General features: G+C 32.3%; 1 protein-coding gene across 1 annotated transcript; it reads right to left on the minus strand.

Moving 5' to 3' along the window:
• Positions 1-774: 774 nt before the first annotated feature.
• LOC143552373 (F-box/kelch-repeat protein At3g23880-like) lies at positions 775-1848 on the minus strand. The gene has a single exon (XM_077042614.1). The coding sequence runs from the start codon at positions 1846-1848 to the stop codon at positions 775-777; it is 1074 nt and encodes a 357-aa protein (XP_076898729.1).
• Positions 1849-12551: the final 10703 nt, after the last annotated feature.

Genomic DNA, 12551 nt, shown 5'->3' on the forward strand with positions numbered 1-12551 from the left:
ACCATAGGAATCTTGTCCTGTAGCATGAAAAACTGATGAATGAAAATTACCACATCCACAAGTTAAAACAATGCAATTTATATCACATCGTAGCATGAATAAGAATATAAGATCACAGTACCTCTATATTGTATGCAATATAATTTCAATAAGAGTTAATTACCTAGCCGAGCTGCTGTGAGCTACTCAATTTTGGGTCGGCTCGTTAAAAACTCAAATCAAGCTGAGCTTAAATGAGCTCGAGCATTTATTGTGGCTTATTTAATAAACGAACTCAAGCCCTAGCTTCCCATATCATGCTCAAGCCTTAACTATATCGGCTTGGCTCATCTTGTTTACATCCTTATTCATTGGGATAGAGAACATACACTGCAACAGAATGGAAGAAATCAAACTTCTGTGAAACATACTTTGAAAACCTTTAAGGAATGTGAATATGTTGATTAATTTTTCGAGTTTCGAAATGATACATAAAGTTAAATATTATTTAATACCATCAACCACATAATAAGGCTCCATAACAAACTTTGAAAACCTTAAAACACAAAACTCTTAAAACTTAAACAAGAGTACGAGCATTTAAAATGCCTAGCTTCAAAACAGCAAGGAACAAAAAATTTAAGTTTTTCAAGCACTCAACTTGGCTCCAGAAGCACGACATGTTATTTGGCTTGATCTGAAAAGTCGCAGCTACAAGTGTCATTTAAGTGTTAATTTCAAGCCGTGAGCGTGTAAGATAGACGTACCAAAAGTAGAAACAAAAGAGCATTGATTTCACGAGTTCAAAAACGGATCATGAGGGGATACGAGGCTGCGCACAAACACAGGGGTGCCAATAAATTCACAATTCCTGCACATTCTTCTACCGAAAATGGTGAATAAATCGACACGACTTGGACTGGATAGCTCTAAGGTTGTCATTAAGTGCATACTTTGACACTCTAATATCTCGCAATCATGTGGTCCCACAATCCCCCAAGACTCCTTGACATTGTACTTGTTCATTACCCATATGATATGACTGGGAATCGATGTAAAAGGAAATATGCATAAACATTCTCCCATAATCCCCAAACTCATATCGGTCATATACCTCCAATACCTTTTCGGGACACCGACACCAAGTGATTGATATAATGGATCATCATCAGGTTGCGGGATTTCTTTAAAAATATGTTGGGATAAATCAAAAGAAAGGATCACCGCCTTTTTGTTCATTTTGTTATTACCATCACCATTACTAGTATTGTGAGTCTGGGCAAACATAACCCAGTGAAGCGCACCATTGCATAAGACACCATTTCTGCTATTAAACATGTACTTGACATCAGCAAAAACTTTCCAAACATTTGACTTCAAAGTTAACATAAAAAAACATGTCACATATTCACTTTTCCTCATTCCCGCTACAACCTTGTAATCATCACTTGATGAATCATAACCAAAACCGCAACACAATGGCCAAAAAGATGATGGCGTGTAACCAGGGAGTTGGGGCAGTTTCCTATGCACTCCAGTACAGGGATTAATTACTATAATTTCAGCATTGGAGTAACAGTTGCATACGAGGCCATTGGAAGAACCGATTATATAACAAAAAGGTCCATAATGGTCAATAAAGGTAAACCCAAAGAGTGACACGACCAGAGCAATCCTTCTATGTCCATATTTATTATTATGGCGGTCAGTGTTGTAACTGTAGTTTAGTTGGTTTTTGATAAAACGACGGTGAGAGATGAGCGTTAGCCATGACTTGCATACGCTCTTGCAACGTATCAAATCCTCAACATCCAGTTTTAACAGTATCTGCTCGAGGATATCATCAGCGACAGAAAACACTTCTACCATTAATTCAAACTACGTTTAAACGTAGTACTTACCTACGGTATTTAACAACATATGATACTAGATCTGAATTACTAAACTTAGCTGGTGCTCCCTTGGAGGATCTTAAATTCAGGAAGGCTAGTTTTCTGTTTGTGGTCTTTTTATTATCGTTGAATTGGCTATATATACTCTGGCTAGCTAAAAATATCATTATACTAGCTTTTAGCCCCCCGTGTTATGGGGGTTTATTTAAGTTTTTATTTTTTATAGTTTTGATGTTTTATATTTTGTAATGATTTGTTTCATTTCAACCGAGTTTTGTTTTGATTTGATACGTATATATAGTTTGTTACATTCATTATATTTTTTTAAATGTGGGCTCTTTTAATTAAGATTAGTATGCTTATAGTTGGATTTAGGAGCTATGTTGTTCTCATTGTGATGCAATAGTTTTAGCAATACATTACTTTAATAACTCAAAACTTCCTAGGTTTTGTTCCTCTTTTATATAAGCTATAAAATCATTCTTTCTACTGGCAAAAAAATATATTTTGTTTTAGATGTTAAAAATTTGCTATGACATCTTTTACCTCCAAAGCGTTCCCAACAGTGTCACCAATTTGATTACACAGAGACACGAATCTATCCTAGCCATCCTTAATGTTAAATTATCCATTTTCTTCAAATATTCACATGATTCATATTGATACTGGATTTGAATGCCAGTGAACTACAAAAGATATATATTCATAACATATTAAGTAATGATACACATCTACAGTGTTGGCTTTCTATTTTAAGTTTGTTATTTTAAATCTTAGTTTAACAGAAATCAACGTGAAGAATGAACAAGGACAACAAATTCAAAAGGAGCGAATGTTCGAGAACATAAACGAATGAATGAGCCATGTTTTCATGTTCATTCCTCTAACTAAATAAACTAAACTCGGTGTTCGTATTTGTTCACTTATTAAATAAATGATGATTCACTGAATGCTCAATTCGTTTACAAACTTAGACGTAAGCACTTCAAGAAAATATTAAACGCAAGTGAGAGAAAGAAGTATGAAAACTTAAAAAATAAATCTCTAAATGAGAGGGCCATGCTAACAATTTTCTCTTTTCATGACGTACGGCTTTGACCACACGGTCACAACGAACTAAAAGAGTCTTTCCCAGTAGCTCATCGGCAATTTTTTTTTACTTCTAGATTCCAATTTGATTTTAAGATGTCTTTGAGCTTGTGATGATTTTTCAAGAAAGTAACAAAATCCTTTCCCATAAAAAACTCAGCACGGGTAAAATGTAATACAACCTACTCGAAACTAAAATTTTATGACCTCTTACTTTCTCTGCAAATAAATGGAATACATTTTTCTTGTACCCTTGTTTCGGGAAAGCTTAAACCAATAAATTCTTTAATCTTGCCCAAAATTAGTTAGCTTTAACCTTGCCGAAAGGCAGTTAAAGGGATGACGTAGCAAGTGTAAAAATAAATAAAAATAAATAAATAAAACTTCGTATTATACACATATGTATAATTTCATTTAGTCTTTAGTTACGTAATATACACATATGTACATATTATCATTTACCTTAAATTGTACACATGTGCATAAAAAAACGTGCATATACATATATGTACATATTATACATATATGTATAATTTTGCTAAACCAAGATGTTTTTTTATTTATTTTATGAAACCCGGGGATGATAAATAAGAATTTTAGTTTTTTTACTTTTTTTATTTTCACGTTTTTTTTTGTTTTATGATTTTTTTTATTTTTGGGTTTTTTGTGGTCCAAAATAGTTCTCAATTTCAAAATAGTTCTCTCATGATCCCAATCGTATATATCTAAACTATATATAATACACCAAACAAGGCAAATTAAGTCACCTATTTTTAAGTAATTTAGAGCACTTAAAGCATGAGATACATGTGTTAATATGGGTAAATTTGTCTTTTAAATACAATTCATTCAACTTACAAGTTTGGTCTCTCATCTTTAATTATATTATGTTTATAAATTAAGTTGTAAACTAACTTTTCATCCATGTTTTTAAAACGACTATAGCCTTTAAAATTTTTATAAAAAAATTACACCATAAAAACGAGCATTTTATTATTTTTAATTTGGATATGATATTGTTATAATTTTTTTCATTTTAAATAAATTAATATGTTACGTAGGGGTGTTCAGTGTCGATTTTGATGGTTTTTAAGTTAAACTTGTGAGCCCAACCGTTAATACTTATTTTTTTGTTGTCCAAAACCAAACTCAACTATTGAAAGTTGAAACCAAATCGTTACTAACGGCCTGGTTCCAGTTTGGTTTCACAATACTTTAATAATAAATATAGTTTAAAATAATTTTTAATTTAAATGTACCATCAGTTTTAACTAAACACCAACATAATATAATACTTGAGAGGATCATAAATAAAAAATAATAATTTTTGCCACATAAATGATAAATATTAATGGAAGATCTAGGACGTGAAATAATAACAAATATCACAAAATGAATCATACTGCAATTAGGTTAATTTGAAGTTGTATAGCCAAGTTATTTGTAATAAAAGATTATGTTCAATTAAATTTTTAACTATATCTGATATATATTATTAAACATATCTAATAATTAATAATAAAAAAACATTAAAATGCATTCAACCGACCGTTCACTACATTTTGAAAATTTTGAAACCGACCAACAAACCGAAATTAAAAAAAGAAAAAGAAAAAAGAAGTCAAACCAATGACCGGTTTAAACGATTTCAAGGTTTTAACCAAACCATAAATACTTATATTTGTTACGTGATTAATAGGTTCAAACACACCCGCTGCATTGCGCAGGCACCCGTCTAGTGTGTGTGTGTGTGTGTATATAAGATTGGGATCATATGAGAACCTTTCAAGAATTGAGAACTTTGAGAACAATTATTTAGCCACTAACTTTCCTTTGAAGATGGGGGATTTAAAATTCCTTTTAAGGGTAGAAAAGGAATTTAACATCAAAATAGAATTTTGGGAATTCCATATTCCTATCACGATTCACATCAACACAATTGAGATCAAGTCTCAGTTGTGCAACTAGGGTTCAATTTCAAATTGATTCAAAGTTCAATCAGATTTCAAATCGTAGTAGTTACTGTTCGTGTTTGCTCTGTTCAATTCTAATCTAGTAAGTGGTAACCTTCAAACAAATATGATTCAAGTATCGATTTGACCTTCAATTAGAACATTAATTAGTTTTTTTCCTACTAATTGTATATTTGAAGCTACAATCGTTGTTCAATTTCGAAGTAATAGTCTGTCAAGTATGATTTGAACAAGGTAATTTTTTAGTAATAGTTTGTCAAGTATGATTCTAGGTTGATGTGGCAAAACTGACAGGTTGGCAACGGGTCGGGTCAAAATATGTGTGGTTATGTTGGACTGACCTGATACACCTTCTGTGTGAAATTTTATTCCTTTTTTTTAAATAATTAGTGTGTCAAATACTGTTCTTGGTAGATGTGAAAAAAGAGCGGGTTGACTAATATGTCGGGTCAAAATAAACAAAATTATGTTTGCCTGGCCCAATACACCTTCTTTGTGAAACTTTGTTCTATTTATATTTTTTTATATATTAGTGTCAAATGTGTTTTTTTTGGTATGTGTGGCAAAAAGGGTTGGTTGGGCTACGGGTCGGGTCGGGTCGGGTTAATATAGGTAGGGTTATTTTGAGATGACCTTCTGTGTGATATTTTATTTTTTTTATAATTTTTGTTAGTATTAATAGTGTTTCAAATATGAGTCTTGGTAGATGTGGCGAGAAGGGTGGGCTGGTTAATGGGTCGGGTCATACTAAGTGGGGTTATGTTGGGTGGTTGGGTAACGGGCCAGGTCAAAATAATATCATCGGCTGACCCAACATACATTCTGTTCGAAATTTTATTATTCTCTATATATGTGGCAAAAATGGTGTGTTTTAAATGGGTCTGGTGGTCGGGCCAAAACAGGTATAATTATGTTGTTCCTGTGTTCTGACCAAATAATTTGTGTCAAATATGAGAAAAGAAGTTATATTTTGCTTTGTTCATCTTGTATATTATTTATAAAATTTGAATTTTTTAAAAATTGATTGAAGATGATGCAATATGGATGTGAAACAAATTCCCAAGGCTACATACAAAGCACAAGTCTATTCCTCATATTCCAAATCCAACAAGCGTTCAGCCGACCGATGTTTAACCTCATAAACTTCATTGACCAACCAAAGTCAAACTCTACATCATCTCATTCGGTTGAAGAGGCCAACAACTTTGAACAAGGTAATTTTTAATTACGATTGCTTTTGTTACTCTCTCTTATGATAATATTATGTTTTATTGTATTTCGCTCATTAGAAAAGATCGAACCAAAATTCAAGACACCGTTCCCTATTGAACGACATGCGAGATTTACACTAGAAAAAATTTCTTTTGTAGTCTAGAAGAACATGTACAAAACTTTTACTTCGACTTACACTGTTTCTTGAGAGGAATCAGATGTTATACATAGTTATCTTGTTTGTCACCTAGAACACTCGAAAAAAAATTGTCTAGGGGTACAAGGTTTAAAATTATCAAATAATATACATATATGTATATTTATGTATATTATATTTTATATGCTTACTCTCATTTATTTTGTATATTTATGAGGTTATTTAACTAAATTTTGTTTTTGAATTCAACAGGTTGTATGCCGACCAAAGACAAAGATCGATAATCAGACATCGAGTTAGTGATAATATTCAGATGTGCACTAATATGATGTGATACACTACCAATAAACTTGAAGAACTTAATATGAAAACTAGAGAAAGAAAGGATAATATTTTTGAAGAATTCCCATTTGAGCCTCTATACAACAAAGCATATACATTGAAGTACCATACAAAACACACAAAAGTCTCAATTACAGCACCAAAATGAATACGGATGAAAGGTTGTTGAAAAAATAAACATTCAAATGGTCCAGGTGAGAAGACTAAGAAAAAGAGCAAGAAGAAGAAGATAAAATGTAATTTTTGTAACAAACTAGTAAGGAGAAAATGTTTTACACTGATGTTTAACTTATACACTACTATGTCTAGCAAGTGTTGTGTTCAACTTTAAGTTATTGCATTTTAATGGCAAGAACATGATGCTTTTATGTTTCTATCAATAATAAAGTTATGCTATGATACATAAATTATACACATTATACTTATATGTATATTATAATCCTACACAGATTATACATATGTGTATATTATATAGATTATTCATATATGTATATTATACATATTATACATATGTGTATATTATATTTCTGCAGTGATAAACACTCAAGTTAGACTTCGATTACAAATATTTTTCTCTAACTTTTCTCTAACTTTTGAGTCAGATTATTTGTTATAAAGTTAAAACCTTATTGTTTGTCAAAAGAAGGTGATGGTCATTAGATAAGAATATGATGTTTTCTATTTTTTAGTTATGTGATAAAGGTGTCACGAAGATACGAATTAGGCATATAGCATTGGTGAAACCAATTATACATATTCGTATATTACAATAGGCTAGTGTAAAACTTATATTAATTATACATATATATATATATATATATTTAACAAATTATACATATATGTATATTATGTCACGCTTGACCTTTTCACAATGTACCAAAAATCAAACAAATATAAACAAACAACAATTCATTAAAATATAATGCATCAAATCACATCAGTATATTTTAGTACCACATAATCAAAATATGCAATTATGCGATCGATTTCGTAATGAAAAATTTAAACATACAATAGCACGACGCATAAAACTCCAAACAAAATTAAAACAAAAATCATATATTTCTTCTTTTGACATGCCAATTCTTTTGCTTCCTTTAAAATTATCTCATTCTTTACTTGATTATAATAAAACAATAGCAACCGCATATTCTTTAGAAAAGTTTCAAGTTTTATTCTAATCTTCTTTGAATTAGGAAGCCACAATCCCATTTAACTTCTTTTTTCCCATCCATGTTTCCATATGCCTCATGGTGATGATTCCACAGTCGACAAACTATTACGCCCCGGTACACATACACATACTGACATTGACAAGCTACAATTACAAAACAAAACATCGTTATACACATATATACAAACAATATATAATAACATTGATAGCTTTTAACCTTGTGCAGCTAAACATATTACACACATATATATATATATAACTAAGAATTACCTTGTGTTATTATTTGTAATTTTGAGTTTGTTGTCACTATGTCTTCAACGTCTTCAACTTCAATTGGGTCTTTATATGTATTAGAAAATTTGCATGCTCGTTTCATAGCTATCCTTTCATTTTTCTTACCTAAATAATCATTAACACTAATATATAAATAACATCATAACCATTCCCATTAATATATAATTAACATGATGTTTAACTACTTACGTAGAGGCTTCTTTTTTTCTGAATGTGCACCTAATTAATAAACAAAAACTCACTAACAACATTTTTATAAACATCCATGTATGTATAATATTTTTATACATATACGATAGTTTTATTATACATATATGTACAAACATCCATGTATGAGTATATACCAAATCATATACGTACCTATGCATAAAAAAGTCATTTTTATTGTTAATTATTTAAAAACATTTATATTATGTATATTAGTGTACAAAGTCACATCATATTGTTAACTACTTATTTATACAATTTACTAAACAACTATAACTACACTAAGTATTACACAATCTTAAACACCTATATACACATATGTATATTTTCTATCATGTTATAAACAATCATTTATTAAAAATATTATGCATATATGTATATAAAGTCACATCATATATGTACATACATGTATAACTTACCAAACAACTTACTATAATAACTATTACACAAGCTTAAAAACCTACATACATATTATATATTTTCTGTCATGTTATCACAAAAATTTATGCATATAAGAACATAAAAACACATCATATATGCATCAATATGTATAATTTACCAAACAATTAACACGTCAATCAATCTACAGAACAAAGCACATAAGCTATCATACTAAAATATTTTAAATAAATAGGTTGGTTCGGTTATGGTGGTTTTGTAACTACCTTTAACCAAAATCGACCCGCATTTGACGGTTTTCAAAAATTCATTAAACTGACCCATTGGTTAAATTCGGTTCGGTTATGTCAGTTGCGGAGTTACGGTTCAGTTAAGGTTATGACGACTAATATGCTCACCCCACATATAATTACAACATACAAAAGCTACAAGAACCAAATACTAAGGTGCTGTTTGTTTTTTCAGAGGTAAAATGTCTGCAGTCTGCGGACCACATCTGGAGCAGAAGAGGTGGACCAAATCTCTGCAGTCTGCAACAAGAAGACTGTTTGTTTTTTAACATCTGCCGACTTTTAAAATAAACTGAAATTATTATTATTATTATTATTTGAAAGAGATACAAATTGGAATCCAAAAAATAATATAACCTAACAGACTTGTTCCCGATTTTCCTCAGAGGGAAACACACACAAATTTGGATGACTATGGTGAAACACACACAAACAACAATTGAATTACCTCAACTGTTTAGTTTAGCAATTAACCCGTCTTCCCCCAAATACAAACTCAAATTCCACAACACAGATACAATTAGCCCTAATTTCCACAACACAGATACAAACTCAAATTCACACAAATTAATCATGCAATTAGATAACCTGTTGGAGAGAGAGACGGTGACGGATCTGTGTTGTAGAGAGAGGCAGCGGATCTTTGGAGAGAGAGAGGCGGACTGTGACGGATCTTTAGAGATAGACGGCGGCGGTGGAGGAGGAAGGCCGGCGGTGGTGTCGAGGGTGGAGTCAGCTAGGGTTTGGGTGGAGAAGGAGGAGGGTGGAGGTCTGCTAGTGTTGTTGATAATGGAAATAAGAAGAGAAGAAGAGGTGAGAAGTGACAGGGGCAATACTTCTAGGAGAAGATGACGCGCAGACATTTTTAAATGAAATATCTTCTAAAAAACAAACAAACTGCAGAGCTCAATGTCTGCGCGGCGCAGACAAAAGAGGTAGAGAAGTGCTTTTAGTGAAAAACAAACACCACCTAACTTATTATACAAATATGTACAAACAGAAATTATACACATATGTATAACATACACGAACTACAATTATCATAACAATTGTTCATTATACACATATACACACACAATTTTTAACCTTATAACTACTTGATGCAGTTTCGGAAGCAATCAATGGCTCGAGACACTTTATGATAACCAAAGACGATAATTAAACTAAAGGTTCCAAGAACAAGGTTCTTATTAATTCATAATCAATCAAAAAACTAATGAAAACGTTTACAATTAATCCTATTTATACTAGACAGGAAAAGATAAACATGGAAACTAGATAAACATAAAATAATAAAAGATAATAAAAATCAGATTTTAAATTAAGAGATGCTCCTGCATCATACTCCCATTCTTCGAAAAAACTCGTCCTCGAGTTTTGCCTTAAAACCAAAGCCACTTGGATCGAAAGGAACATCAACTCGCTCCTTATTTATCAACACCATTACCCGCCCAAACTGTTCAACTTTACGGGTCGTCTCACCCGGATCTAAATTCGTACCGCCTAGGTTTATCGGGTTGCCGGTTCTCTCCACTTCCTTCTCCCCATCTTCGGAAAAGACTCAAAAATCATTGACAACATGATTCTCATTCAGTGTTATCACGACCCACCTAAACGGTTCAACTTCAGGTTTCATCTCATCCAACTCTAAACTTTTATCACCTGGGTCAAAAGGAACATCCACGTGATTATTGTTCATGGTTTGTGCTCTTTTTTTCTAACTCATATGGGCTAGGCCTTTTATTAGCCGTATTCCCATGAAACCCACCATTAGGAATATCATATGCATTTTGTTGAGCCAAAGTTATAAGGCTTAACCCCACATAGACTTCACTACCATTTGAAGATTCCATGCATTTGAGAGTCCCACGTGATTGAATGTCCTTCAAATATGGATGGTAATCATTATCGTAAACAAGAGCATTTTTTCCTCTAAATTGAATATCAATTCCATTTACCCCACGTGGCCGCAAAATCGCACCCATATCTCCATCAATGATTTCATTAACCTCAAAATCAATTTCATTAATTTCAAAATTAATTTCATTTTGAATTTCCACATATTTAGGAGATAATACCTGCAAGCCTTCACTCGTAATCGAATGCCGAAATACTGGAGCTTCCAGATTCATCTCACAATTATTTAGAACTTTCATAACAGTTGGCGGCTCCATAACAATCGGCGGCATAAGGAAATTTCCATACCAACACCACCAATCTGTAGAAAGCAAACTTTTGGAAACCACTTCATCATCAACACTTACGTTTCTTTTGGAATACATGCAATCCTCACCATCTTCGTTTTGTTCGGCCTCTTGAATGGCATAATCGTTAAGAACCATATGCACCAACAAGCACTCTTCTTCATCAGGGCAAGACCCGTCTTCATCGTACCAAGGTTCTTCGTCCGGCAAGAACTCCTGGCCAGATTCAAGTTCATAGATCGGTTCATCGAACCAAGGGTGGGGATGGTTGAAAGGATGCTCCTCCTCCTCGTTCACATCGTCCCAGACGATAGTTCTCAATTCGGTTTCCTTATCTTGCATCGCCCTTTGTAACACAACATCTCGGACTCGTTCGCGGAGCCGTTTGATCTCTTGTTTTATTTCCATATCACGGACTCGTTTCCGGAGCCGTTTGATCATCTTAATATCCCGTGGATCAGAATAGACTCCACCATTGCCTCGGTTGGGGACTCTGCGAGTAGGACGTCGATCTTCAACACGAGCACGTGAATAGAAAACACTTCTATCGTTTCCTCTGTCGGCGATTCTACGATCAAGCAAGTATTCCCCTCCATGCCGAGCCATTTGAGAACCAAAAGCTCTGATACCAACTGATGCAGTTTCGGAAGCAATCAATGGCTCGAGACACTTTAAGATAATCAAAGACGATAATTGAACCAAAGGTTCCAAGAACAAAGTTCTTATTAATTCATAATCAATCAAAAAAACTAATGAAAACGTTTACAATTAATCCTATTTATACTAGACAGGAAAAGATAAACATGGAAACTAGATAAACATAAAATAATAAAAGATAATAAAAAATCAGATTTTAAATTAAGAGATGCTCCTGCATCACTACTACTCATTATACATATAAGTAGAATGCATAAAAGCTACAAATACCAAAACACTACCTTATATGTGTATTAGCAATTATACATTTGTATAAATTTATTATATTTATTAAAACATTTTTAGTAGGACTATTGATTTATCATATCAATGGAAATTATGCATATATGTGCATTATGTCACACTTGATCTATTAACACCCTATGCAAAAATCAAACTCACACATATCCAAAAAGTATCCAACACCAACTTATTATACACATATGTACAATGAGAACAATTACTCACCATACACATATGTATGATAACATACACAAGCTACAATTACCATAATTTATCAATATACACATATGTACAAGCATTTTAATCTTATAGTTGCTACCATCATACATATACATAAAGCATACAAAAGCTACAAGTATCAAACACCAACTTATTATAGATATATGTACAAACTAAACGA

This window comes from Bidens hawaiensis, unplaced genomic scaffold (assembly GCF_021521415.1).
Source record: "Bidens hawaiensis isolate Kalapana, Puna unplaced genomic scaffold, B.hawaiensis_p1.1 tig00016864_1, whole genome shotgun sequence".
In the NCBI taxonomy this organism is placed as follows: domain Eukaryota; kingdom Viridiplantae; phylum Streptophyta; class Magnoliopsida; order Asterales; family Asteraceae; genus Bidens; species Bidens hawaiensis.

What these genes read in the sequence shown, in the direction of transcription:
- LOC143552373 (XM_077042614.1), bottom strand. Translation starts at nt 1,848, where the DNA reads ATGGTAGAAGTGTTTTCTGTCGCTGATGATATCCTCGAGCAGATACTG.